General features: G+C 38.8%; 1 protein-coding gene across 2 annotated transcripts in view; it reads right to left on the bottom strand.

Annotated features, from left to right (window-relative positions):
- The window catches only part of MAN1A1 (mannosidase alpha class 1A member 1), a 150,338-nt gene that overhangs the window by 17,405 nt on the left and 106,800 nt on the right, over positions 1-26,133 (bottom strand). For both annotated transcript variants that reach the window (XM_040597917.1, XM_040597918.1), the window contains exons 6-8: positions 13,390-13,513; positions 10,984-11,077; positions 6,842-6,957 (exon numbers count right to left, since the gene is read on the bottom strand). In XM_040597917.1, the coding sequence (XP_040453851.1) occupies positions 6,842-6,957; positions 10,984-11,077; positions 13,390-13,513 (334 nt within the window). The remainder of the gene's footprint in view (positions 1-6,841; positions 6,958-10,983; positions 11,078-13,389; positions 13,514-26,133) is intronic.

Here is a 26,133-nt window from a genome sequence, read left to right as displayed (position 1 = left end):
CTTTACAACAAAGCACTATAAATTAGCTCAGTTCAAAATCCTAATATATTTTTCTTCCCCTAGGAATCTTCTTCATAAACAGTATTTTCATGATTTGAAGCAACAGTGAGTATGAAAGAGGATTCTACCATGTGATATGTCCAATAATTCAAAGATGTATAATGTCAATTGCTTGCTTATTCATTTTATTATTTACGGCTTTCACCAATACATTTTATTGCTTTGAAATGGCACACAGCAGGCAGGGCTGTGCATTTATGTCAATTGCCTGTTTTCTTCTCTTTAAGTTACTTCCCTCATGCTTTCACTGTTGAGCTGATCTAATGCAATAAATACTTTTCTTCAGCAATCTTTATAATTTATCAAATTTATTCTTCATCCAAAATTCCAATGAGATTAAGATTTGCATTTTTTCCATTATTATTGCTGTTTTGGAGATGGCAGAAAACCACTGCACTTCTTTTTTTAAATGTTATTTATTAGTTGATTCTGCTTGCTTAAATATCCTTCATACAGGATTTAAATATGTATTACAAGATGCATGAAATGTGAAAACATACAGTCAGAAAAAGGACAGAACAGGAAGGTCAAGTTCTTGTTAACAATTTATTTAAATACTTCTGCCAAAGTGGCATCTTCTTACCCTGAGATCCTCACTGCTCACTAAACTGCGCTTGAAAAAACCAAAATCTGAACAAAGAAGAACATTCATTTGTTTAAACACAATAGATAAGAATGTTTTGAAAGCAATAAAGCACTTACTGCTTTTGGACTTAGGATGTGTTATACAGACAAGCTGACATGTGAAATGAAATATGAATACCTAAATTTTTAAAATGGAAACATTGGCAACATTTAACTACTATGATACCTATCCATCTGATCACTAAAAGGATGATTAATTTCTAGGGGAAAACTGATAATTAACTTTTGTCTGAAAATCCATTTTTTCCCGCCCCTTGTATACATCTGTTAGTCTCTAAGAGCACCAATGCTCTGCACTAAATGTACTTAATGCTGTCTGCTACCAGAAGGCTAGTATTAGTTACATGCCTAGAACAGTATTGAAAGAATAGCATGAATCAAAGCAAGTAATTCTTAAAATGTTATATTATATATTTCCTGAAAATTCTAGAATAAATATCTACCACTCCTGACAAGCTTTTTTCTGTCAAAAAAGGAAGGGAAAACAGCACAAGTAGTAAGGAAACAGCTGCTCTGAGAACAAGAGCAAAGCCACGAGCAAAAAGGGGACAATTTCTGTCGCAGGACTTTTTAGTTAAAATCCTCCTTAAAGAGTTCTAAGACCATTATATCTTGCTGTTTCTCCTGACAGTCCATAAGCAAGCAAACTTTTTAGTAAGTACTTTCTATAGTCCAAAACATTGACATCGTGCAGCTATAAGTACGTTATCAACAATTCAAAAATCTGCAGAAGCCTGTCTTTAGTCTTGATCCTTTCTGTAAGCAGTTGTAGAGAGCCTCAAAACTCCTGTCAAGAGGGGAAATATACTGAAGGAATAAAAAAGAGCAGCAAGTCCTCTGGATGTTCTCGTCTGTTAAGCGTAATGAATCTTGTGTTCCTACATAATGCAGCTATACTATCGCTACGTGCAGAACACCAGTGCAGCTGGGTGATAAATATTTTAAACATGACAGCTGACAAAAGATGTAAATAAACTGCCTGTTTAGTAATTTTTACACATTCAAGTTATAGGCCATACCTTCTCCCCTGGCCCCCCAAATGTATGTAGGGGGAATACTGGGTTCCCTCTACCAACTCTTTCCTTGTAAGACAGGCTCCCACTGCAGCACCCTGCCTGCTCTATTTATGTGTTTCCTTCAATGCCAAGAAGTTCTCAAGTACTGAATGTTCAAATCATTAATAGATTTTTGGCTTTACCCAGTATGACAAACTGTTCTAATTGAGTTGTTGCAGTTCTGTCATTGTCCACATCAGTTATGTAGTTTTTAAGATCACTATGATCACAAAGCAAACCACTTCAAGCAACTTAATGGAAACTGCAATCAGCACAGACCAACCACCAGACTGTCACCACACTCAAATAGACTCTCAGGAAACTCTGGATATGAAAAGGGCCTCTCTGCCAATATCATGTTTTCAGTTTGCTAATAACACTTTGTTCTCTCCCTCATTTCAATGACAAAGGAATCTGCATGGATTTGTTCTATTTATCTGAAAGGCTGAAATCTTGACAGCTCTTAAAATTCACTACTTAATGCTGACAATTAAATATCCCCACCCCCCCAAAAAAAAATAAAATAATCAGAGCCATAGAGCTTCCTTTGGTAGAGTACAAACTGAGTAAATCAAGGCTAGTCTAAAAGGTTAGCAATGTGAAAAAAAGAAAAAAACTACAAAAAATATTAAAAAGTGATCCTATACATTTTCTGTTGTGAATACTCAAAATCCTGAGGCCAAAAATTACGTTTTCACCTTTTGATACCCACAAAAGGTTACTGCGTTCTTTAGTCACGCAACCCAGGCTAGCAGCAGGCTGGCTGCAGTTGAAATTTGGCAGAGAGCAGCCCTGGCACTGCTTCACAACACCTATACTTTTTGCTACATCCATTGTTTCTACTTCCACACGCTAGGTTCTCCAGAGATCACTAGTTTTCTTGTTACAATCTTCTGAGCAGTTGTTACCCAGTCAGAGAAATTAAACAATCTAAATGTCTAAAAGTAAACTCCCCTGTCTAAAGGTAAAACTGCAGATCACGGTGGCTTTACCTCTCAGATACCAGAGGGCCACCCAGGGCTGTACTGAACCAAGCTGCTTGGGAAGGGCTGGCAAGGGATTCTCCCTCTTTAAGTTCCTCTGGGCTGAGCTACTGCTCTCCTTACAGCCTTTAGGTATGCCGCTTCTCTAGAAACACACTGGGGAGGGGGTGAAGGCAGCATCAGAAAGAGAAAGAAGAAATATTTAAGGTGCAGAAAGCTTGCAGCAGTGGCCATAAATTAATGTAACGTGAAAATTTGGAAAAGATACCTCGTCATCAGACACCAGGTGCGAGACAACCTATTAACAGGAGTAGTGGGAAAATTGCCCTTCAACTTAGAAAATGAGGGCTGACACGTTCAAGGGGGAGGATTTCATGCAGTTGCATGTGACACTGCTGTTGCTAGACTGGATATAAGTGAACCCACAAGGTGCATTTTCATTCTGAATTACCATGTTCTCTTACTAAACCTACTCAGTTGTGTCTCAGAGATCAGCTGTGTTATCTGAAAAGAGTGGGATGGTTCCTCTCTTGGTTACTTGCAAAGACTGATAGATCATTCTATGGGCAGTTACATCCTCAAAATATGATTAAAAGCTGAATACATGTTTGTTCTGTACCTAAATGCTGCACGCTATCCATTGTAATCAGTTTAAGAAGATCTCTTACTTCCTGTATTATGTGAAGCAGGACATTATATGCATTGCTTTTCAAAAGAGAAAAATAACTTACATTAAAAATACATTCACTTGTCTTTTTGTGCAAATTCTAGAGTTTACGAATCCCCCCCGACAGCCTTATAAATACATTCATATTATGCTCTGGTATTCAAAATAACACTATCTCTGTCCCTTTTCCCATAAGAAATAAACTCCTCTTTAAATGGCGTCAGCCAAATACCCATCTTATTCAAGGCAAGCAGAAAAAGTTTTTAAATCTAGTTTGACATCTTAGTTATTACTTTTAACTTAAGCCATAAAACAATCTATGGGTGCTACAAAAATTCTAATAGAAAGAAGTCTTTGTTTTTAATATGAGTTACAGAAAAATGTAAGAAATAACCCCAAAGCTTCATCTAAATAAATTTCAGCTTTTCACAGTGAACTATAACTCGTCATATATTCTCATTTGTGGTTTCTGGATAGCGGATAATATTGATTTAGGCATCAGACCTTCACATTGCTCTTTCAGAATTTGGTGGGTATGTGCTGAACTGAACGGCCAGGAATAATCATGCTGTTCCCTTTGGCGTAGTCTTAAAAAGATTCTGAAAGTGTCAGGGGAAATTTATCTAAGAAAATACGAAGCAGACTCGGAATGCCCAAACTATGTAGGCTTAGTCATAAAGCAAGACTGCAGCTTGGGCAGACACTTAAATTAGCTTTAATTTAGATAAGTAAGGGATCGATAGCAATAAAGCCAATATCAGGATGGATTGCAAAACAGGCTAGTTACTCTGGAGAATAACCCGACATCTCAATGGGGCCCAAGCACTCTGCAGTTTCGGTGAGACTGCAACTTCCCCGCTGTTTTCTGAACAAGCTACGTGACAACATCCAACTGTACCTCCACACGCTGCGTATACACTTTCAGCTTGGGTACAGATGTACCTCGGTATAGAAAACAGAGAACATGAACACCATCACTCAGAAAATACTGGAAATAGCATTCAGCCAGCAGCACGGTGAATCCTAGCACACATGTAGCGATCATTCAGCCCTCTCAAACACTGATACTCTGGACAGACATAACGCTTGGGCTGCTTAAGAGCTAGTACTACTAAAAATATTAAGATAATAGGTACTTTAAGTCTAGTCATATACAGCAGAGCTCAGACCCTGCCGTTGATATTGCCACATGCGGTGCTGCTGCTGACTGGGCAGTTCTGCTCCCCCAGCTCAACCCCGAGCAGGGAGAAGTGGCTGCCCAGTGTGGTGGCCACCACCACTTCTGCTCCCTGTGGGGACCTCAGGAGCCTAAGACAACTTTTGTACCCGAGGAGCTTGTTATCCTGGTGTAGCTAATGTGTGAGTTTAAACAAAGCCACGCTGCTGCACTCCACACGGACTCCCCTCGGAGCACTCCTGGCCCTCTTTGCCGATGACCAGGCACCAGCAGGCAGCTCTCCACCCGCTGGGCGGTGTGGGCTGGCTCGGGGCGGGGGGCAGGCACACTGACCCTGTGCAGCTGACACGGGATGGGACACCCGCTCACGGGGCACAAGGCAAGAGGAGCTTCCTGACGTACCTTACTCCAGCTGTGCTCAAGTCAGGGGATGGGGAACCTTCAGCCTTAGCTGGGGCAGCCCAGCGCTGCCCATCAAGGCACTGGGCTCTCCTGGGCTCTCTGTTGTCAATTGGGATCAATGTGCCCCTGCTGCTCCCCAGCAGAATGGGAGGCACTTGCTGTCCTGCCAACAAGGGTGATGGTCACACCACAACTGGGATAGGCTACCTGAGGTGGTTTCCAGAATAGCTGTACTAGCAAACCCACCTTTTTTTTACTGCATGCTTGTATGCACTAGTGCTTACCCTGTGTAAGACTGTCTTTAGAAGAAAAACCTGATGTTATTAAAACAGTGGGAGTAGAAGACTAGAAGCAGCTTTGAGGTGTTTCCAAATGTCTTCCGTGGCAAGATGAATTGATACTGTATTCTCAGACACTTTGTTCTCTCTTTTTGGCTGCCAACCTAATGGCTGAGCTATTACAGTATCACTGTTCTTATATTATAGGCCCGAATGCACTTAAACCTGATTTAAAATCCACCTTTTGCTCTGAAGCTGAAACCACGTTAGCAGTGAAAATGAGGCTGACTGCATCCAAATCTGCACTTACAAAATTAAAGGCAGGATTTTCTTAGCAGAGGATATTTGGCCGTCAAATTTACTACCACCAGAGATCACACTCTCCCTTAAATCGTTACATATGACTTAAATCATTGCATATGACTTTTCTCTCTCATAAAAAAAAAAAAAAAAGAAAAGATACTTATAAGCCACGGCTGTATTCTTTTAATGCCACCCCTTTTTGTGGTATGGGAAGTAAAAGGAGACTTATGTCTCTTCCCTAGGGACAGCGTATTTCCAGATGTACAAAAGAATTAGCAGATACCGCTTAGCATCTTGAAGCCTTGTCTGCAGAGGCACTGTACATACATAGAATTACTAACAGATAAAAGTTCTGGCCCTAGAGAGCTTCCAGTCAAAACAGATGAAAGGATGGGGAAAAAACAAGTAATATTATCCTCTTTTATATGTATATATATCTCTCTGAAAGCAAAGAACCAAGAAACCAAGTCATTTGCCCAAGACTAGAAGGAAAGTCTGTAAATATGAATTTAAACTTAATACTTCTCAAACCTCAATCTGGTGTCATAAAACCATTATTTCTCCCAAAACAGCATATTAAGGAAGTAGCATCAATAACAAAGGAAATTGCAGATTAGAAGGATCGTAAATAAAATACCACATAGATATGTAAGTATGAACAGTTCTGATTTTTGAAAACATTCTCTTGTGTCCAATTTGAATAACTGGCTGTTTCACAGAAGCTGGCAAATAGATGCCTCTTGTAACAAAAAGTCATTGTGCAACAAAAAAAAATAATCTATTTTCACTTGTAATTATCTACCATAATATATTGAACCCTGCGTTGACCACAATCAAAATATTCTAATGGCTGAAATATGAGGTCAAAACACAAGACAGGAACTCCCTCCTGGATATAAGGAAAAAGGACAAAAGGAATATATTTAGGAAAGACTGAGGAAAAAAGAACTGAATTTCTACCTGAGAGCTGCTTATAGATGTATTTTTTTGTTGTGTATTGTATACTTTTATGCACCAGTATTGGAGAGAACTGACTGTATTGCAGTTGGAAAACAAATAGCTATATTTCAAGACTTTCCCCATTCCCAGTGTCTGTATTCCTCTAGCATTTATATTTGATGAAGCCTTTTTAAAAGAGAAACTAATTCTTTAAAAAACACACACTGTGGTGGCAAAGATATAAATCTCTCACATTGTCCCCAGTACCTGTCTCTTTAGGATTATTATAGATCAGATTATTATGGAAAGGAAGATTTAAATATCTTACTTACCTGAACAGCATCATAATACATTTTCTTGCCTTCTTCATCTGTCTTGTCCGACATCAGCCATGCCTTGAGCAAATATTCATAAAAGCTATCCCCAAGCCCTCCAATGGAGACGTGATCTTAAGAGGGAAGAAAGAGATTGAACAGCAATTTCATCTTCAGCCTGGACAATAAAATACAATTACAATTTCAAACAGGGAATTTAATGACCTCTTCCTACAACAATCTTCGATAAATGCAAACCTGGAAACTCAGGAAAAACTTAACTGGTATATAGAGAGAATTATTTCTTTAATTGCTTTTTCATCAAGCTAAAGCATCATAGTTACCTAATATTCACATCGTGCCACAGGAGTTCACGGCAAAGCAACAAGAATTTATATGTTTAACATCTAATTCATGTAGTCTATCCCACACAAAAATCTGTTAATCTGAGGGGTTTTTATTCTAAAAACAGGGAAAAAAGTAGAATTAATTAATGCCCCATTTAAGTCAATTTCTAAATAAGGCCAAAATATTTTAGCTCCTTACTGCGGACTTGAATTTCAGGTTATTTAATGGTATTTCAAAATGCTGACCCATATGTTTTAAAATAATACTACATTTTTGAATATCTGGCTGCTCTCAGAGCTCAGCAGTCGTTCTGGAAGGGAAAAAAAAAAGAAAAAAAAAAAAAAAAAAAGAGTGCCACATCTACACAGGATTACTGCTATCACATTGCTTTATTCTGCCCTGCACTTACAGATGCTGTGATTATTTAACTACACACATTTAGGACGTGACCCTGCAAACACTAGCACCACACAAGTCAGACTGTTTGATGTCAGTTGCACCAGTGATGTGAAAGTGATGCGCTGCTTGCAGAAGGTTGCACTCACTTGCTGTCCTAAGAGGAGCCTAAAAAATTCCTGGCTAAATTTTAATGGGCTATCACAATTTCAGCATAGATTGCCGTAACACTACTAGTGAGAGAGAGAGAGAGAGAGAGAGAGTGTGTGTGTGTGCGTGTGTGTGAAGTGTTTCTCTAAGCTCCATTAAACTAAGAACACTAGCTAGAGGTTTTCTTTTTGAAGTTGGCGCTGCCTGGTAACATTAAGGAATTTGGCATTTATCAGGCCTTCACTGAAAAGTTTTCAAAGTGCTTTATCTACTCATGTATAATCGTCAATTTTACAGTGAGGAAGGGGTCCGCTAATTCGACTCAAGACATCCAGGGTAGAGATGTGGTTACATATATCACACAGCAAGCCCTTGAGTCATACTGCAAAATTCTGGGCATGAGAAAAGCAAAAAATGCATGGAGTAATCCAGGCTCGTAAAGTGAGATGCAGAAGGGTTAGTGGTACAGAGCTCACACTTCCCAACACCTAACTCTGATCTTAGCCTCAAAGTTATGCCTCTGTTGGTGGAATTCAAAAGAACACAGATATTTTATTCTTAAACTCCTTATTTTAAACTCTTCTAACGGAATACCTCCTTTCACCTTCTGAATAGGTTGCAAAGCCATGCAAATGTAGAAGATAAATTTTGAATAGAAAAAAGGGTATTAACAGTGCCTTTTCCCTCCACTAGACTGTGACATAAATAGTTTAGTTTTCCAAATGTATCCTGTCCCTTTGCCTAACTAATACATTGTACCAGGAAACCTCGGTTATAAATGGCTTTCCCCCACCCCAGCTCCTCTTTTGAATGAGATATATTAAATTTCTGGAAAGAATACACCATTTATTTAATTAAATGTTCATGATCCAAAAGGAAAAGAGGCTTCTTAAAAAAATGGGAACATTTTCTATGATCGAAGGCTGATCTTTGAACAGCAGCATTTAAATGACCTTTACGGTTTCCTAAATAAATTACCATAGAAACCTCTGACATTTGCAAACTAAATAGCACAAGCACAGTTTCATCAATAATAAGCCCTGTTATTATATACATTATTGCAGTAGACAAATCCAATTGATGCACGCTGCGGCAAATCACTGTCAGTTTACTGTCAAAATAACAAGGGCTAAATGAATTTACAGGAACAATGGCAGTGATCCAGCAGTGTCCTTCACAGTTACAGCACTGCTAGAGAAGAAATGTTCAGAAAGCATTCCTCCCTCCCCACTTGATGTGCGAGAAAGAATACTTCTGTCTTGTACCAATCAAGAGTCTAAGTCAATTTTTTTTTCCTGTTGTAATCAACTGAAAACAGCCTAGAAGAGCAATCTCAAATAAAACATCCCTCAAGTCTTACATTCTGATCTGCTATGGGAAAAAAAAATAATGAATCTGTGTCTGCAAACAGAGGCAACTGAATTGGAAGACACAACATGATGGAATTTGCTTTTGATGCTTCAAAATGCTAAGGGCTGACCGGCATCACCATCCACATCCATCATTCGCATGTGCAGGAAGCGATTTCTTTGTTAACACTACATCCTATTGGAAAGCAAAGCTTGTATAAACTGTAACTTTTCCTGTGCACACCAACAAAAACTAGCAATTAATGTGAGCGAGGAGTATGTAAGACACAAATATATTAATATACGAAAATGGCAAAGGCCATAAGGCAGAGTAAATATTTGACTACTTTAAAATAAATTAGACAAAGCCACTAATGGTGTCAGCTACTAGAAAGACCTGCTCTCATGCAGCTCACCAAAAAGCTGTGTTTCTGTGGCTGACAGAAGCCAAGCAGGGAAGTAACTGGACCTGGCTCACAGATGCTGAGTGGCCTTCTAACCAAACCCTGTTCCTACTGCTGTAGGATCAAGACTTCCAGTGGGATGTTTCAATGTTTTACAAAGCTGTGCTAAACAAACATGGATAACAAGCGGGTATACATCTCTCATATCTGTAAGTGGAAGTTAGAGTTTATACCAACATGCCAACTGGAGTTGATGGTTATGTATGCTGGGCTGCCACAGGCCTTGTGACATGGTGACCTGAAGGAAGCCCTCACAGGATAGCAGATTAGAAGGCTTTTTAAAATTACAAGCACACTTCTAATTCATAAAGGGAAATGGCATTTGCCTTGATGGGACAATACAACTGAGCAGCACCACCTTTTTGGACATCTCTTTAATTCAGAGAGTGAAATAAAGCATTCAGAAATCTCTTTTACTCAATAAAACACTTGCTCTTTGCCTTTGTGAAAGTTCTCTTACCCATCCAGACTGTAGCCGGTTCCACAAGGACTCCAGAACCTCACTTCCACCTTAGCTGCATCCTAAACAATTCTATTCAAAAACTTCTTCAGTCCTTTCCCTCCCTTGTATTGTCTAACCAGCTCCAACACCGGTAATCTACAGGACCATCTCATCTGTGTGTGTCTTTTCAGACCAAGACAGCATATCTTGCTTTTTTTCTTTCAATAATGTAGGGAGGAAAAAATATGAGAACATTGAATCACATGAATGGGATGGTGGTAGACTGAATCTAAGAAGGGCAAAGTGCAAAAGAAGTAGGGGCTCTAGAATCATGACCCTGCACACTACGTAGGCTTTGAACAAGTTATGAAGATCAGAGAAGGCAACGTACAAGAAAGGGCTCAATCATCAGGAAGGGTCTAAGAAGATCAAATACGTCAAGCATTTTATTTACTCTCTCCCTTCTAATCTTGGTCCAGAAATGGTTCCAAGGGGATTAATGCCATGACACAGTTCTGTTTAGTTTGCTTCCTCAGTTGTTGGCATTAAAATTCAACAGAAATCACAGCTAGTATTAACTGGAAAGATTTGTTTGATTTTTTATTTTTTTTTATCTTCAGTAGAGCCACACCACTCTAAAACACAGAATTTGATTCAGGCAAGCTGATAATGTTTCCTTAAACATCTACTTTAGAAAACACTTTATATTTTTGAATAGAAGACTTTTGTAGTCTACAAATTCCCTTCCAAACGGATACATATTCAGACATTTCCCTGCTTGCATAAGCCATACTGAAAGATCAAAAAAAGGACGGCAAGTAGGATTATTATTTTTCTATTTGTAGTATTTGTTACTTTGTATAGAACCTCAGATATAATGTGAGCTTTTATACTTTACGAAGTTCTTTATATATATAGATACAAAACCCATAACAATGGTTGAAAGAGGTTAATGACTGCAAACAGCACACTGATAGACAGGTCACAGTACCGAAGAAGTGATCTACTTACGCTGGCCCCATTGGCCGCTGCTTGGATTTAGATAGTTGGGGTAAAGGCCCTCTGGTTTATCCAATCGATTTAGAACTTTTCGAATATTCATTACCTGTTGGAAGGGTACAAAACACTGAGCACTGATCCATTTTCCCCCCACAAAATAAAACAGCGCGAGCACAAAAGTCTTACATTGCAAATATGCCTAAAAATAATAAAAAAAATTAGTCTTATTCAACACATATACCTGAATACTTCTGTGCAATCATATTACTATTAAAAAAGATCTCTAAGCTGATATCATCATATAAATTAGCTCCTCAAAACCTCTGGAGTTTCTCTGTCAAGTATCAGTAATGAAACAACACAACAGAAGCAAGCTCCGAAGCTCAGGACTTGCCGTACAGCGTATCTCGCCCCTCCACAGGATACTGAAATTCATGGAGGCTAGTTGCCTTAACTAAGCTCAGCCACTTCAGCATGATGTTCCTCATATACCCAAATCAGAAATGCTATTAAATATTAAGCCTATCACCTAGTTCAGATGCAGAAGAGAACAGTTTTGCCTGGAAAGGAGAGTACTGCTGGAACTGAGATTCATACAAGCAGCTTGCCCAGTAAGAGCCCACGCAGCCCTGAGCACTCCACTGGCACTGTTAAGGAGCTTGCTACAAATGAGAGGCCCAGGGAAACAATTACAGCCCAGATGCTCTGCAGCTGGATTCACCCAGCAGCACAATCCATTGCAGAGCACATGAAATTATTTATACCGAATTTTAACATTCACAAAAAAAAAAGCAAATGGAGCAACTTGGGAGAATGAAGATCCTGAGCACCACAGACCAGAAATCATAACAAAAAGGTACTGACAGGTTCATTATAACACCCTGCATGCTTAGAGATCAAGTGAGCTAGCTGCTGAGAAAGAAGATAAATTAACTTACACCAAGCCACAGAAGGGTTTCTGTTGTACACAAACTGCCTTCTGCAATGTTGACACTACATTGCTAACAGTCATTGCACAAATGCAGACTGCAACGAGTCCTAGACCACATTTAATGAATTCTTCCATGCAAAGCTTATGCTTATGTTTCTTCTTTTTTATCAAGCATACCAGCCCTGGAATGGATTGCCTTGGAGGGCTGTGGAATTGCAATCTCTAAAGGGTTTTAAGAGCAGCTTACACACACAGATTTCCAGCATTTTGCAGCTATAGCTTGATGCCACTTTGGAAGAGAACCATAGGCTAGGGTTTTTAATATACACACTTTCATCATACTTTAATTGTCTCTTAGTAGAACAGATGTTATACATTAAATTACCATAAATGTCAAAAGATAATTAAGTTTTCTAGTATGTCTGTTTCTGGCTGTTTCTTGGTGCTGTCACACTCTCCATCCTTCCCCCACAGTTCAGATTTGTTTAAGAGAAACTCTATCTTCAAATTCACCTCTAAATACATTAAAATCCCTAACTGTTTGTTTCACAAAACTTATTCCAGTGCTGACAATGGTATTGCAGCAATGTCATTCAAACCTTTAAGTTTGGTACAACAAGTATTCGTTTTACATTTCACCATCACTTTTACAGCTACTGCTAAATATTTGGAGTCTCATTATTAGATAGATAACATCAGTTTTAGCTAACATGGGGCAGTTGCACTAAGAATAAAAAACCAAAACAAGTGGAAGTTTCAATTAGGAAAAAAAAAAAAAAAGGTAAATGATACAGTCTATTATAAAGAACACACCTCACTGACTACTTACATACCAAAAAGCAAAGCAAAATTGGTTAGGTGGGAATTGAGGAAAGGAGAAGAGCAATTGCTGTTCACAGCTCACATAAAAAAAAAGTATCCAGGAGACAATGTCACCAAATTTTGGAAGACTTAGTAAGCACAACTTTTTCATCAAAGGATGTTTTTTTAGTTTATTTTCTTGCCCCAAAGAAAGTTCAAAGCACATTTCTTTAAAGGTCAGTGGGGTAGAAGGGGTTTCAGACCTCCCTGACAGCAGTGATATCATACAGCATTTTGAAGACTAAACTTGCTGAAATCACACAATGTAGTCATCACATATTAACCCCAATATAATAATTTTTGTTTTCACTACATGCAGGTGAAGTGCTGAAGAAAGTTTTACAGTCCGATTTTTTAATGTGATACTAATTTAGAACATAAACAGAAATGGTATATTTCATAGATCTGAGTAAGTGCTAGATACAAGAAGATGCATCAAAATGATTTTGGAACAGATTTTTGAATAGAAAAGCCACGCAAAGGTGATTAGGGAAAACATCCAGAAAATACCTACTTCCTGTGATAAATGCTTTCGACTGAGGAAAATCCAAATCTCTCCTCAGAGGTATTAGTCTCCTAACGCATGATTTATCTTTTACAACATGATTTTGACTGAACAGTCTAACCTTTTCAGCAAAGACAGGGTTTCCAGACAGGTGGCTCAAGTGTACGAACTCCAGATGCAAAGTCCCAAATTCTGCCAAAATGCTGCTGCCGCCAGAGGCCCACGGCCAATTTCGACCGATTCCACTAAGATGGGGGGAAGAGAAATACAGAAAATAACCATGAGAGTCCATAATGCAATGCTAACAAATCTGACAGGTAGTAGATATACTGTTATCAAGAGAAGATAATTAATTTTAAATGTACTTAATAACTGCATAAGGAACCATGCTTTGGCAGCCTTCCATGACTTCACCGCAAGACCCTGAGTTACTCTGGTCCAGTTCTTGGGCTTGTAGAATGGCTTCTTGCAACAAGCCAATCTTTTAGCTCGTGAATAGCTCCATCACACACATCACTGTACCACTGTTTCACTGTACGATATCATGTTTAAAGACACTACAAAACCCACTGAGTATGAGAAAACATTCCCCTGTTAAACATAGGGAAAACAGGTGAAGTATGAGAATGTATTTAACACAACCTTCTCCAATTCTAACTCTTCCTTCTGCAGTGCAACTTTTTATTGACTTAAAGCCTATGCTGTATATATGCATTAAAGTTAAAGTATTACATGCAGTATGTCTTTCTTAATGCCTGAAAATTTAACAGAGTAGGACATGTAGGCATTGTCTGGCCAGGGACTCTTACCAGGATGAGTAACTTCAGTTTTAATTAAGACCTAAAGATGCTTCACAGCAAAATTTATCTCAGTTTTTGTGCTGAGTGTAAAGAAAAGCACATTTATTGCTAAATCCCCACTAGAAATTAACGATGTTTGAGATTCAGGACTAGAAGTCTGCTAAAATTTCATTACAAAAAGGTGGTTTTTTTCCCTTGAAATTTCCAGCAGCAATATTCAGAAATAAACATGAAATTAAAGAAAAGCCAGCTATCTTTTTGGAGCATCTAGGTGAATAATGACATATTAGACCATGAACGTTCAATACAAATACACTTAATTAGGTACTGGAATGTCTTCCTCATTTTCAAGTTGTAAACAGCATTAAACACACTCCATACATATATAAAAGATTGGTTTTACTTCCACACATAAACAGCCACTACAGTCATCAGTTAGCACTTGCACAACCATGAAAATAGGGTATTCTTCCTGCATTAAAATATGACTCATATTATGAAAAAAACCAAAACAAAGCAAAAAAACAAGAAACCTCATCTTCAGTTCATCGTGCTGGAAGTCCTCAGTTGTATTAAAATTTCTTTCTCAAAAGGTCAACTATCTGTAAGCGAAATTTAACCGATATAATGAAATTAAGACTCCATTAAATTGATTTCCCCACCAGTTACATTAACACATTGTTTTGAGATTTCTGCCACACACACAAAAAATAAAAACAAGTCATTAAACTTTAAAAGCAGAGTAAAGGCTACAGATAACACATTTTGTGTTCTGCTTAAATGTTACGGCTCTAAAGTGCAACACCTTCAGCTGCCTGGCTTTGAGCTGAAGGCACCACTGGAACTCACACAAGTGCCACCAAAAATAAACAGGCAGACTCATATTGTCCCATTTCTGAAGTACCATAGCATCTGTCAAACACTCCCCACAGGTATGCTATAGATTTTCTTTTTCCCACATCATAAAGCGTTGAAGTGACTAAGCTTATCTGAGTGCTGAGTGGAGGGAGAACTTGGGAAAGCAAAAGGAAAGAGCTCAGATGAGGCTCCCCCAGCTGACCATAAAGGTGCAAGAGGCTGGCGCACATGGAAGTCCCCTGATGCAAATGATTGGCCAAAACTCCAAAGGAGAAAGATGTTTCTAATCTCCATTGCTGCAGACAAAATCAATAACATAATGAAATCAGGGTGCTGCAAAGATGCACGCAGTCCAACTTTGATATGATATTTGTGTGACAGAAACAGAACACAAGTTTTATGGGATCTGAATATCTCATTTTAAGAGCAATCTTTTGACCTTTGAGGAAAGCAAAAGTGAAGAGAAAAACCCACCTGGTTTACAAGCTGTCTGGACTTCAATCCACCATGGGTCAGAATTTTTCCAAATGGTGACATAAAAGTGTGAAGATATTACAAAAAAGAGGATCAAGGTGAGTACTGCAGACAACATATCTGGAAACCTCATCTACAGACTGGAGAGCTTACACCTACAGACTCGTTATACACCCAAGAACAGGTGACAGCTCTGGGACACACTGGCCCAAGTTCTGCATAACTGCTGACTTCTAGATTAAAATCTTTTAGTTTGTTTCCAAATCATCCAGATTAAAAGATATGACATAAGATACTATGGGTAAATAAAGCTCACCAGAAAATAAAGTGGAATATTTTAAGGTTTTGAAAAGTTACCGTGTCATGGTTCAACTGGCAAAAACCCACTTTTTTCTATTATTTCTCAGTAAATCTCAAAGTGGAAACATTAGGCTGTTCCTGCAGCAAGGCATCAACCAAACTTGGCAGAAAACATAATAAAGTCCCTATTTCTATTCCACCACAACACCTGCTGATACCAACACAACCTGTCAGAACATTTTGATGTACTACGTTTTGTTAACCAGAAAAATTTCCAGGCATGGCTGCTGAGGTTTTCTGCATGCAGTGATGCGCTTTATCACAAGTGGAAGATTCTTCTTGCTTAAGATGGTTTGAAAACTATAAACTTGCATTCTTTACTCTTAATGCAAGGAAAGTAGAAAGAAACACCTATGTTGCATCTAAGTACTACTTAATGTAGCTTTCATTGTTTTCAGTTGGGACGGCTGATTAGGAAAAAAAAAAGGCATCAACATATTTCTGGCAAATTTGCAAAATAACAAGGATATCTGTTGGTTTAGTCTCAGATGGGTGCTCTAAGTCAAAACTGACCAACTCATTTCAACAAGTGTAGAATCCAAGAAATCCAATTCAGTGCCTTAACTATTTTTCATGCAACCTCATATATTCTCTCATATATTGCACCTTTGGAAGCAACAGAACAGGTAAGTTTTCCATATTCTCTCACACTAACTGGAGCAGCCACAGTAGTGCTTCTGGTTCCATTTAGCTCTATCCTTATTTGAAGGTGATAGCCCAGCACGCACAGCTATGCAGCCAGCTCCTGAAGGGTCACTGCCAGAGCCCGGGAGATAGTCAACAAAGTTCTCAGCATACTGAATAAGAGAGATTTCATACTCTCTGATCTTTGATGAGACAAAGTAGACTTTGGCTTTTGATTAACAGTCTCTTGACTTAAAAAAATGAAACTGGAAAGGCTGCTCTTCCCCCCCCCGCCCCCCAATTTTTTTCTTAAATATTGTATACTTTCTGACAAAACAGACCTTAAGCAACACAGAACCTGAACAGATGAAGGGATATGGTGAAATGGAAAAAGAATTCTGTGTCAAGGATTATAAACAATGAGTACATTTATAAATCACTAGGTGCCCTAGAAAATAACATGCCATAAATAAGTGTAATAGCTCCGTAAATCTTAATAACCAGGCATAGTATAATACTGATTTCTGCCCATGCATGACATCAGACATCCAGTGTTCCTAACTCAGACATTTTTCAAGCTCTTCACCAATATTATTATTGGGGTGACCAGAAAATTCTCCAAAGTTAAAAAAAGTCAGTGCTAGGTACCTATTTACTCTTCAGCCATAAAGTCAATGCTGGGTATCTATTTATTCTTCTGTTATGTATTTATGGGCTGTCTTCCTGAAATTTTGAGATGCAAGCCTGGGGTCTGGTGTAAGGTTTTATTTCTGCTCCAAGTTTTAGCAAACTATGTATAACATTGCAAGTTCTTACAGTTTTTCTTCCAAGGACACCCATTACTCAGGTCAAGAAACCCCAGTAGCTATCTGAACCCAAAGAATGATCAAATTTGGGGGGTTTTCAAAAGGTGGTTTGCGGCTCTGTTTGTGAGCTGTGCAAATCACTCGTTTCAACCAAAGCAAAAATCTGTAAAGCACTAAAAATATGTTGCAGCTTATTTTCACTCAGTTATTCTTCCAAAATGCTATAAAGTCCCAGATGCCTTGTAAGCTGACAAATGCACTCTCCAGGAAGAGATAGATACCTACCACCACTGGCAGAAGACAGCAAAGGGGGCCCAGGTATGACACTCACCCCTTTTATTAGCTGCATTCTGTGACCTTGCTTTCTTTTTGTAATTTATTTTGTCACTGTATTTTTCAATTTTATTATGTTGATACTCACTACAACTTGTACTAAACAAAACTCCTTCTATACACTTCTGGAAGGAAGGAAGAAGCCACACTACTTAAACTTGTTTGAAGTTCCAGACCAGTACTAAAATAATTTCAGTTTACAGGGTACTATTTAATCATTGTGTCTAAAATGACATTGTTTATACTACTTAAAATCCATTAAAATTTCTGTAAAATATTAATAGAACTTTAGAGCTTTCTTCTAAATCATTATAACTAGTGTCATCACCAGCATTACGTAATTAACTGAAATTTGAAATGAGGATCTGAATCAGAAAAGTGTATTAAAGCAGGACCATCATTGGTTTATGGTATTTCCCATTTATTTTATACACTTTGCTACTGAACACTGACTGCCACAGAATCTGTAACAGCGTTTGTAATTCCACTGTCATTCATTCTCAGGAGATATGGGTCTGACTGGCCTGGGCTGCTGGTAACTCAGCTCAGTATCTTTCCACTAGACCACTGCTGCTCCTTCTGTACTGGGAACAGGAGGTATGAGATCAGTATCTCTTCCAAAATGTACAGAACGTACCAGGAGAGGGAACCACAGAGGAAACATAAATATGTAAAGGTTTTTTACTTTAAATTACTGAAATTCAGAGGCACAACAATATTGACAAGATTTTTTAAAAATTACATTATGTCCCAAATATATACAAAGCAGCAGGTAATTTTCAACTGAAAGGAACAGCAAATCCTCAGGGAAACTGCATAAATACTTCAAAGGGTCAAAACACTCACCAAATCAAAATTTTGCCATCAGTGAGCAGAACTGTTTCAGTCCCTGGAGACAGTTTATTATTCCCCAACCTTTCCTGGAGGCTGCCAGGACAACTCCACAAGCTGGAGGCAGAGACCTCAGAACTTCAATGTTTAATGCAAAATGTAAAAGCACAACCTAATTGTCAGTATCCTCCTGCAGACTTAGCCAGTAAAAAAAGCAAAAGGCCAGAATAAAAGAGCTCTAGCAGCAACAATGTGAAAAGTCCAACAGCCACAGTTGCAAAAGGTTTTAGGATTAAATATGAAAATAATTCCCTATAGCTCCTTTGGACTGCACTAATCCTGATCATTTATGCGAAAAAGCTGCTCCAACTATGACGGCAGGTGAAAATGCAAAACACTGTGACAGAGAAATGAGAACATGGCACTACGAGGGGTCCATTTAAATTCCCCAGAGCCATGAGACTCAAGCTGGAGCATACGGGTTGTGCCCTGGTACTTCCAGGAGTGCAGAAGGAACAGGGGGATCTGCCCGGAGAATACAATTTACAACTGAAATTGGCTGGGCTTCATCTCGTTTTAACAGGAACCTGCACAAGCAGATGCCCAGCCCAGCCTGCAGTCCCTGGGTTGCTTCCCTTGCTCTGCAGCATGAGCCACTCCTCTGACATCCATTTGGGAGAGGGACCTTCCCAAACAGAGGTCAGGAAAAAGGGGGAGGGTGATGCAAAGGCCACACAAACTTTCCTGCAGCTTTTTTCTCTTTCTTCCCCCTCCCTGTTCCCCAGGACACACTTCACGCTTCTTGAGTCTCAACCCACAAGTGTAAATGTCTTACAAATAAAGTAAAATTATCAGCTTTTTTTGTGAAAAAAACCCATCATCCCCCGCTTCTCCAAAAGGAAGTCTGTGGTCCTCAGACAATTTTGAAAGCATAATGATCACTTTTCCATGTTTCAGCCTTAAGATCACAGCCACAGGCGATGGGGCTGCACGGCTCACACCCCAGACTGTCATTCAGCACATGGACACTGTGCACCAGAGACGGGTCTGACCGCAGCGAAGATGGGGAAATGCAAGAGCAGTGCAACTCCAGCAAGGGCATTCACAGAAATGAATCTCTGAGGCTCCCCGACAATCAGTACAGGGAGATAACAAAATTAAATCACTTCACAGAGGAGATTAAGCTGAAGGTGGAGTCTCTCCTTTTACAGAGCAAACCCAGGGAGACCAGCCTCACCTACAGTTACCCCTTGCCAGGTGCCCAATTCTCCTCAAGAATCAATTCACAGGTATCAGATGGATTTTTTTAACTCTCTACAGGCTAATAAATATAACAAAAAGTAGGATTGGAGTTAAACACTTTGTAATGTTATATTCTTACTTCTTAAGATTTAAAATAAGGTTTCTCCTAGCTCACAATTTATTTTTAATGGTCCTTTTTTTGTACTGGTCACATTTGCATGGCATTTTTATAAAATATTGCAAGATAACTTTTGGCAGATTAAATTCAAAAAATAAATACAGAAAACTTTTCTACAGTACTGTGACATGAAGAGGATACCACAAAGTCCATGAATCTTCTATACATAGCCAGGCAAAGCCATACAGACGGTGCCACATATTGTGAATTAGTAAAACAAGCAAGTTAACATAATGCATAATGTCCAAAATTTCTCTCATAGATATAATACATGTAAATTTATTATTTTCTCTGCCATATTTCAATCCAGTGAGAAAAATGTCGAAGGGCACATTCCATTTTGGCAGAATCAGTCATGATTTCTATGGATGGCTTTTTTTTAAAAAAAAACAACCCAAATGTATTCCTTTTATAAAAAGTCAGTATAACTACATAATGGCCAGTCATTGCATTTCCAATAAAGTATTTATACATTACAAAAGGCTTTAGTCTATTTCTTTTCTGCCACTACCAGTCTTTCATATTTTAATTTAATTAAGTCAACTGAGTCTCCTTAGAACAAATTAAGTCAGTAAAGGGTCAGATTTTCATTTACATACTCAGTACCTATTTTCATTTTAAACAAAATATATTTAAAAGATTTAAGTTGCTATAGAGCCCTAGATGGCACAAAATACGTCAAAATGCTAAATGAAACTTAATTGCTTTCAGCATTTCCTAGGCAAATGAATGAACTCAAAACCAAACAGTTAAATATACTTTGTGACACACACCTCAACATAAAAATAAGAAAATAAGAGAAGAAATATTTCATGGACACTATAGCTGCATACTGTGATTCTGATGCCCTAGCTAAGGGAGTCACTACGGCCGCCAAAAGGATGATACTCAGAGGTTATTTTCATAGCATATCTAATGTTTCATGCATGATTTAGGATTGCCACATCTGAAAACGCTTTCATAAGAATGATTTTTTATTTTGCTCTGAATAGAACCATTTGTCAATATGTCACAAAAAATAAATTAAAAGCAGCTTCTTCTCTTCCCAGAAACCAATGCTGATCATTAGACACACATCCCTTCCCAGCAGCTTGCCAAGAGAGAAGCTAAATTCAGGACCATGGACCACACTGGGAAGTTAAAGGGGGATCTGCTGTTAGAAAAGGTTCTCTTCATCTTTCTGCTTTCAGTATTGCAGCTAACTAATAATGCTATTAAACTATGGGTTATGATTTAATTTATAAAGGAAATGTGATGAAGAATTAAATTATTTTATTAGAGGCTCATACTTTTTAAAACAAACAAAAACCCCAACCACAGAGCATACAGGCAACGCTTGCTAAAGTTTCAGCTGCTGTATTTGATAAATTACATTCCCAAAAGATTATTTTTTTCTCTTAATTTTCCTTCGCCTACCACCCCCAAGAGTACAACATATGGGATCTTGTTTTCAGGGCCTGTCTTCACAAGCACTGAAATCAATGATTTATTTGTTAACACTTCAAAGATATTTAATATGTTTTTCCTTTCCCCATACCTGGCAAATCATCTGAACACCTATCTAACAGAAGAAAGATAGAAACACAGAAATCCCACGTTTGTGTACACCACTGGTACTCAACTCTTCCACCCAAGTCTAGTGGTAGAAGCTGCCAGAACAGCACCTTGTGGGCAAATTCAATTGGGGGAACCTGTGACAGAGCTAGCAGAGCCGCTGTGCACTTCTAGCCCCAGTAGCAAGTGTGAAACATCTTCCTGTCCAACTTCTAATAAATGGCAATTAACTTTTTGCAGCCTACGTGGTCCCTATCTCCCCCCAGACAGCACCAACCAAGGCAGACAGACTTCTACTGGAGATCTGACTTTTCCACTGTATCCCTTTCCTGAGAAAATAAAATAATTATGATCTGGTTAAGCATCTCTCACACAATGTCTTGACAGCTGGAGACAGCAGAAGAAGAAACTTAAATCAGCTAGCCAGCCTATGTGGTAGTTTTTGATGTCTGTTTTATTCCACTTTGTTAGGAGAATCATTTAGGCAAATGCTAACAGCTGGTTAGTTTTTCAGCTGTGACAATGAGTGTGTAACTACTACCCTTGCCTAATCATTGCCCAGCTGGTGGCCTCCTGCTCCACTCAGTTGCCCTCTCTGAAGACTGACTGACACCAGCTATTACCTGGTGAGGTGATTTCTAGGGATGTTGATTTAGCAGGAGGCAGCAGACTGTGAATTAGCACCATCAGCAACTGCAGTACGAAAACTAACAACAAAAGTGGTTACTCAATTTTACAGTACGACAGGGAATTAAAAAAATTCTGTGCTGTAATGTCAGACAGAACATGAATGTTTTTTTGACTGTAACAAGTGAGATAATTAAGAGGCATAGCCTCAAGAGCTATTAGTTTGAGAACATTAATTTTATTTATCTGTCTAGTCATATGCAGTATCAGCATTAATATATGCTGATCTCCTGGCCAGTTCAGTTCTGCCAGTACAGGAGATGCATCCATTTGTACTGAAGGCACACGCACATCATTATCTGGCTGGAAATGTGGGTGGCTGACTGTTCATCACATGAGAAACTACTAGCGCAGCTCCAAAAATATGCTAATATCAAACAGATCTTAAAACAAGATCCCTCCTTTTCTCCATGAGGTTCATCAGGTCCTCCAAAGGCAATGTATGTGGCATGCTTTCTAATCCAAACATTACAGAGATGCCCACCCGTAAAAGGGCAGTAGAAGCAGAAATGGTCTCCTTGCTCCCCTTGTCAATTTTAGGAAGTCAGGACCAGTCAGAATAGTTTTGTAGTTCTTGAAGATTAGTAGTTGTTTTAGAGAACTTACAGTACCTAGGCACATCAGGTGCACTATCTGTGGTTAAATTTTTCAAGAGCAAAAGTTATCCTCCTCCCAATATTTTTGTCCTGTTTAGGGAAAACTACCTAGCAACCTTTGAAGCTATCCTAGAATGGTCACTATTTCCTTACTGTACTTGAGGCAAAAGGTTAAAATGCTCAACAGTCATGGAACACTATCAAGTGGGCTGATCTTCCTCAAGGTGACCATCTGACAGGCAATTTCTCTTCCGACTGGACAACACAGCAACAGAGACTGAAAAGCACTGTTAATGTAAAAGCAGAATTGAGCAGAAGGTGCATGAAGTACAAAATTTCCAGTATCAACTTGTGCTGTGGCCTCTGCCAGAACAGATCCCCACCTCTCAGAAGGATCAAGTTAGCGGTGGAGGAGGTGTTGGAGAAGTGTGCATATAAACACACAAGGGAGCCTAGAGAGTTATGCCTGCTCCATGTCCAAGTCACAGTCCATGAAACCCCACTAAGTACTCTTCACTCAGTAAAAAAAGATATTGTTCAATGCTACCATGAAACTTACTACCATGGCAAGAGGATCAGTGCCTCTGTGGTGAAATGTACTTGCTCTCCTGGGGAAATACTGAAATGAATGGGAACAGCGGCAGGGGGAGCAGGAGGAGCCAAGACACAGGTGGAGACCAAAATGTAAGGGAATATCAAGACGAAGAAGAGACAGTCTCATCTGCCTCTGGAGAGCAGCAGAGAATAAGTGAAGGTCAGTGACATTGCTCGTGGGAAGATCATGCTTTACTGTACGCATTGAAGCCTGGTGAGAATAAAAATAAAACACTTCCTCCATGGGCTCCAAAAAACACCAGACACCATCAGATACCTCTTCTGTGATCTAATACATGGTTTCTGAACGTCTGGAATTAACAATACTGTATTGATGCTTAGAATAATCAGAGTATCTTATTCTTACCGGTTCATTCAGACTGTTGGGCTGCTTTTTTTTTAATATCAAATTCCCGTAGCATTTCTCTGTGGAAAAAGACTGAATTTCTGTAGGACTTTACTCTTAGGGCTTATACAGTCCTTTCCTTATGGCTGTCTGCCCTGTGACACTTCTTGCGTTACTGGTGCTCTAAAGGAGCATCAAAGCTTATGGAACTGGCACCCTGCAGTAAACCAACAGAGCAGTAAGCTCACACGTACGCACCCACATGGAGGAGTGTGAGAAAGGGAGAGAAAATTATTAGCCAAGCAGTACATGACTTGAAATGTCAATATGAGACATGTCAAGTACTTAAAGGTAACTTGCAGTGTCACCGTCTAAAACTGTACTAAAACTGTACTTGCCACTGTAATGATTTCTGATAAAAGTTATCTGAGCATGGCACAGACCTACATGTCTCCCACAACACACTAATGAATAAACTAAACAATTCATGTTTCCTATTACTTTATGCACTAAAGGTTTAATTAATCAATTCCAAGAGCTAGGAAAGCAAGAGGGAATACAACACAACAGAGCAAGGCTAGAGATAATAAGCACCAGCACAGACTACTTTTAATCAGGTCCCTGAAGAAAACTGAAAATTACAGGAAATCAAAAGTCATGAATGGAAGTCTACAGTTCTGCCATCCATGCAACAATAAGTTACACGGTGTAAAAGACGATGGTATTACAATAAAATTCCCTACTGTAGCAACTGGTATAACTCAGTGACAGTCTAAAAAATCTTCCAAAACCAAACCCAACTAAACAACCAAACAAAAAGACCTTCCATCTGTAAAAAAACCTCAAAAACCAACAAAGCAAGAAAAACTCCCAAACCTCCTGGTTCTGAGAAGCCAATGGAAAACACATTCTTAGCAGATTCACTGGGAAGAAAAAAATTGAGTCCATGAGAAAGACCATATATATGTTCTCTTTTTCTCTGCCACGCCTTTTAATACTAAAAGATGAACTAACCTTGTTTGTTTAACTATAAAGCTTATTTTGGAACTTTACATTTCACATCAAGTAAGAGTACTTGCTGCCTTAAACCACCTCAGCCATGGCATCAGCACTGTCGATCTACTTTGCTCAGTACATCTCTCTGTAAGACTCTGCATCCAGTTTTATATCACTTTTCAAACACTCAGCTTAAAGGTTGTTTTTTTTTTTTTTTTTTCTGCTGAGGGTTTGCTGTAAACCCCCCCTCCACACTGATTAGTTCATTAACTTCTGACTTCAGTGAGTTTCTGTCTCGCATCAGCATTCCTTTACTACTAACTCCTATTTGAGCTTTTCTAAATTATTCTTGTACCATATCAATCGCATTGTCCAAGCACAAATCAACTTTACTAATTTCCTTTGTAAAATAATTTGTTATGAGGATGAGTGTTGAGCAGTTTGCATTTGGAAGTGACTAGGTAACACAGAAACACTGTGGAAAATTGGTGCTAGAATTCAGAACTTGCCCATTTCTTTTTTCTTGATGTATTCATTGGTTTGGGGTTTTTTTTGCTGCTCCTCTATCTTTCTGCTCCCACAACCCTCATCTTGCTCTTCCACTCAACTTCTGTGTTACCAGATATTATTCCCTCTGCTGTCAGTCACTTGAGATCTTCAGGTTCTCTGCACAGAGCCTCAAGCAGCAGCAGCAAGATGCATTTCTATGATGGAGATTCTACAACAGTGGTCACCTCCAGTTCAGCTTAAGGACGCTCACAACTCAGTCAAGAATATTAGTGTACTGAATTATTGTGAAAACAAGTGGCTTCTCTACCAGATGAGTCAAAGTCACTTTTTCAATGCCACTAATGACCTTCTGGACAGGACAAAATCTGAGTATTCGGTCTTTTCAGTCTGATCAGGGACTTTCCAGAGAAGGTAAAGATTCAAAGCATCAAAACAACAGATGGCAAGTGACAGGCTACATGAAACTTCCCAGTCCCTAATTCCCACTTTCCAACACTAATTTTATAATACCTAGATCGCCCTAATCTCAATCTCAGTCATTTTAAATATCTCACTCTTGTTTATCCAATCATACTCATTCCTTACCACCAGACAGTAACTTTAAACAGTGGTTTTAATCTTCTACTTTTCTGAACTCAATTAGCTTTTATTAGTTTCTCATTTCAAGAAAATATTTTAAGTGGATTCACAGGCACTTAAGAAGCCTTTCAAAGCCTTTAGTCACATTTATTGTGCTTGATATTGCATGTAGTACTATTAAATGTTTGAAGTGAGAATCAAAATCATGACACTAACTGCACAGCTCCGTTATTAAAAATAATTGGCTGACTTGTTGCAAAGGTCTGTTTTAAGCAGTTTTGTAGCTACTATTCATTGTGAGGAGCCTACGCCAAAGGCTTTCTGACAGTCAATTATTTCTCCTTTTAATACAGCTGTTGGATCAACAGTGGTTTCAGATACTGGACAGCTTGTCACACAAGACTTGCAGCTGCAATACTCATCTGATATAACATTAACTTACAAATGCCATAAATTACACTTGCATATGCATTTGCAGATATGTGTATCAACCTAAA

This window comes from Falco naumanni, chromosome 6, assembly GCF_017639655.2.
Source record: "Falco naumanni isolate bFalNau1 chromosome 6, bFalNau1.pat, whole genome shotgun sequence".
Classification (NCBI taxonomy): Eukaryota; Metazoa; Chordata; class Aves; order Falconiformes; family Falconidae; genus Falco; species Falco naumanni.
The sequence above is the reverse complement of the archived record's forward strand: the minus strand, read 5'-3'. Positions and strand labels throughout refer to the sequence as shown.